This window comes from Anarrhichthys ocellatus, unplaced genomic scaffold (genome assembly GCF_004355925.1).
Source record: "Anarrhichthys ocellatus isolate YVR2014 unplaced genomic scaffold, GSC_Weel_1.0 scaffold4495, whole genome shotgun sequence".
Classification (NCBI taxonomy): domain Eukaryota; kingdom Metazoa; phylum Chordata; class Actinopteri; order Perciformes; family Anarhichadidae; genus Anarrhichthys; species Anarrhichthys ocellatus.
The window spans coordinates 1-4370 of record NW_022284469.1 but is presented as its reverse complement, the minus strand read 5'-3'; the positions used below and the strand labels follow the sequence as shown (position 1 = coordinate 4370).

Genomic DNA, 4370 nt, shown 5'->3' with positions numbered 1-4370 from the left:
TAATGAGGAGTGAGATGTGAAGTAAAAGTAGAAGAATTTCAAGTAATGACAATTCAGCAGCTAATCGGTGGCAGAGTCCCAGTCCAGCTCTCGGTAAAGAAAACATTAACTCAACACATGCTCGTTTCTGAGTTTCCCAGCTGATGCACTCAAACACGGTCATTCAGGGTCCACGAAGTTAAAGGCCTAATTTCTTCTCCATTTCCTCCTTTAATATGTTCTTATTGATCTAGAAAAACAGACAGAAGCCGCTTTAGTCTCATTATACTGATCAACAGCAAATCATCGCAGCCATCAGGATAGTTCAGTTGGTGTCAGAGCAGAAGTACCGCACCTTTCCAGAGACTGTTAGAGGGTAGCTGTCTACAAAGATCACGTAGTGTGGGATCTTGAAGTGAGAAATCTAGTGGAATAAAACACAACATGTACAGCCTTGCTGATTTTGAGTGTGTTGAGCAGTTTCATTGAGCACATCACCGACACTCACCTGGTCTTTGCAGAAAGCTCTTATCTCCTCTGCACTGGATGTCTGGTCCTTCCTCAGCCTGATGCAGGCACACACCTGCTCACCCAACCTCTCATCTTTCACTCCAACCACCTGGGAAACGGACAGAGAAATAGAACAACCAGAATGTAGATTTAACACCTCAGTTCCTTATTATAATATGAAATATATTCTCATGAAATGCAAGTGTCTACAATTGTCTACACATTCAGAGAGAAAACTAGTATGTCTTCGAGGTGCGTCTTTGCTGTCGCCTGCTTGGAGACAATGAATCTGACTTCTGTTGCCCTCCAGTGGTGCTGAGTCTTACCTGCACCTCCTGTACTTTGGGATGTGTAAAGAGAAATTGCTCTATCTCAGCGGGGTAGATGTTCTCCCCTCCTCGGATGATCAAGTCTTTCATGCGTCCTTCAATGCGGCAGTATCCCAAACTGGTTAGACTGGCCGTGTCACTTTGTAGAAGAAAAATCACACAACACGTAACATGTGAGCATCAACCCGTTCCGGTAACAGGTCTCATTCAGTATACATGTAGTATCTTACCCAGTCCTGTACCAGTGGTCTTGAGAGATAGCCTCTCTGGTTTTCTCAGGATCGTTCCAGTATCCGTGCATCACACAGCTGCCTCTGATCATCAGCTCTCCTGAGGCCCCCAGAGGGACAATCTCCCCAGTATCAGGGTCCACCACTTTAGCCTATAATAAAGACACACAGGCAGAGGTCACAGCGGTGTTACGGCAATATCAGGTTTTTGCAAAAAAAATAAGGCATACCTCAGTGTGGCTCATGATACATCCAACAGTATTTGTCTTCAGCTCCTCGCTGTCTTGTGGGAATCCCATGAATGTAAGGGGGCTGTTCTCAGTGGTCCCATAAGCTATCTATTAAAACATGATGTACAGATGTTCTATTATGCTGGTGAAGCTATACTCCAATGAGTTTTATACAGCGTTATTTGAAAAGGTTTAGGACATGTAACTGCTCACAATTATCTCTTTCATGTTCATGTCTGTTTTCAGTTTTCTCACAATCTCAGGTGGGCACGGAGAACCTCCAATGATGCCTTAAACACAGCAGCACATAAGCAAAGAGGCCTCAAATGCTTGCTCAACATCACAGCAAGTTCAATACAACATATTCATCATGTTTGTATTCATCAAAGTCTTCTATTACCAGCTTCAATTGATGACAAATCACACTTGTGTAAATCCTGTTGGATGAGCATGTCGGTGAACATAGTGGGTGTGCCATAAACAAAATTACACCTTGAGTGGAAACACAAGAATGAATTTGAGTGCATAATGTTGTATATTTGAAAGTAATTTGGGTGAAGAGCAGCATGCCTTACTTTTCACTCTGAATGGCCTCGAGGTTGGCTCGGCTGTTGTAGCCGGAGGAAGGAAAGACCAGTGTGATACCATGTACAGCCATATTCATCCCTGCCACCACAGATCCAAAGCAGTGGTACAAGGGTACGGGCACACACACTCGCACCTGAGGCTGAGAAGAATATGAAAAATAAAATTACTTCAAATTCACTGTGTTTTTTCTGCAAATCGAGAGAGAAAATATGGACTTACTCTACATCCATAACCCATTCGGAGACCCATAAAGTAGGCATTGTTTACAATATTGTGGTGGGAAAGACAGGCACCCTTCGGACTCCCTGTAGTCCCCTGAAACAAATAAACATGAATTGATCTGAATCATAGTTACATCATAATGTCAGTCAAAGTTATATAATGAATGTGCCTGTGTGAAAGATGCAATGTTGAAGGTTACTGATGTGAACTGGATGTTGATGAGCTCATCGAAGGACAGCTTTCTCTGCAGATCCATCAGCTGTTTGTGGTGCCGACTCTCCCCTGCTTGCATCACATCATCAACATGGAGCATCCCTGGCTGTCTGCTATCCATCACAATCACCATACGCAAGTCTGGCAACCTGGCAGACCCAACACGGGATATTAATATCACATCCTCAGAACTATAGATTGTGAAATATTTGCAGCCTCTTACTCCCATAATGACAACAGAGGAAAAAACATGCATCAGACATTTGACATTGGCTTTGTCGAACCTGGAGCTTTTGATCATGCCTTCTGGCGTCGTGCCGATCTCCGGGCAGAGCTCCCTCAGCATCTCACAAAAATGTTGGGTTTTAAAGCGGGCAGGGCAGACCACAGCTTTACACTGGACCTATGACAAATCAGTTCTGTTAAATGTACTGACACAGTCATGTGTAAGGATTACTATTTCTATGAAAAAGTTAAACTGTCAGTACTTAGATCTTGTAAATGTAGCAACACCACAGTGTAGAAATACTTTGTTACTCTGCATTTCAACTCTAACTAAAGTACAAGTTCTAAAATATTTGCACCTATTATACTTAAAGTACAAAAGGTTCACATGCTGTATAGCCCATCTTAAATAATGTATATCATATTAGTTAAATATAATTATTGAATGCATATTACTTCAATGTTGCAGCTGGTAAAGGTGAGGCTTTTTACAATATATATTGCTGGGTAGCTTCTGAATTTCACCAATAGATCAATAAATATCTTTAGCCAGAATAACACGTCATATTTCATTGGTTGATTATTTTATATTATTAATCTAAATCGGGAAAGTTACTAAAAACTTTTGTGTGAGGGCGGCAGGGATACTTCAGTTTCTCTTTTATTCCTTTATGTACTTTGTGCCCCAGGTTCTGATGCCACCACTGGTGGTTATGTAAGTAGACTAATACCCTGTAACACAACTCGTCGTACCTGCTTTAGAGTAAACTCCACTTCTTTCACCTGATAGGCCGGGTTCAATGACACCTGCACGTATGAAAACTGTTTAAAATCAAGTGTACAGACCCACAACACACATTTTCCAAAGGGCTTTACAGTACATACCATATCATACAAATATGATATGGTATGTACTGTGCCTTGACAGCAGGGTGATTGGTAACAGAGCAGCTGTCTGTCTAACCACAAGGCTACACAGTAAATGGGATTTTAACATTATAAACTCACAAACTGACCAGTATAATTCCAGCTTTTGCTGATGCAAACTGGAAGAGGATCCACTCATACGTGTTGGGTCCCCAAACTCCCAGTCTGTCGCCTCGCTTCAGGCCCAAAGCAAGCAGACCTGCAGCCGCCTTGTCAACCTGCAGCAATGAATGTCACAAAAATACAAAGTAGTATCACTTCTGGCAATCTACACAAGCGTTCTAGCTTTCTGGATGCGATAGTGCTTGATAGAAAAAGTTTCCTGTGATTTAGAGAAGCTTCGTGATGACTCAAAGAACAGAACCAATTCACATAGTAAAACTGAATGTTATGGGTGCTGCTTCATTTAGATTCATTGACAAAGCACACTTAGTTTTAAGGAGGCACATTTTGTGTCTCGGGAACAACACATGTGATTTCATTAGGTTTCAAAAGGTCAAACAACAATTCTATTAACCTAAAAAGTTAATACAGAAAGAAACGGTACTAGCTATTTAGCAATGATTTGACATGATGATCTGACTCATTAGCTCCAACAAATTGTCTTGTTATTAAAACAGGAAACTTGTTCGTATAGCATGAATAGCATTGAAGTGTTGATGCATGCATGGAGGCACAAAGTAGGAGACGCACATCTTGCTGAAACTGTGCAAAGGTTTTCCGAACGCTGTCCTGCAGGAAGACCACAGCTTCACGGTCGGGCCAGCGCTGGACTGCGGAGTCCAGGCTCTGGCCTACAGTCAGGGGGAGCAGAGAGAAGGAGGAGGTGCCATGCACATAGCTGCTGGTCAGAGAGGACGTGTGCGGAGGACTGTCCACATGGAGGGATCTGGCATACAACGATTTAGGGAAAAAGC

The 4370-nt window shown here is 42.4% G+C and overlaps 1 protein-coding gene across 1 annotated transcript; it reads right to left on the bottom strand.

Annotated features, from left to right (window-relative positions):
* Nucleotides 1-6: 6 nt before the first annotated feature.
* Nucleotides 7-4362, bottom strand: LOC116379518 (medium-chain acyl-CoA ligase ACSF2, mitochondrial-like; the record flags this gene model as incomplete). The annotated part of the gene is made up of 15 exons (XM_031841474.1): nt 7-229; nt 335-403; nt 488-598; nt 816-957; nt 1049-1200; nt 1279-1386; nt 1492-1568; nt 1679-1770; nt 1854-2005; nt 2086-2181; nt 2288-2450; nt 2586-2704; nt 3280-3333; nt 3543-3671; nt 4147-4362. Coding segments are annotated over 15 exons (1731 nt in total), but the record flags the coding sequence as incomplete, so codon positions are not given.
* Between the last annotated feature and the right edge of the window lie 8 nt (nt 4363-4370).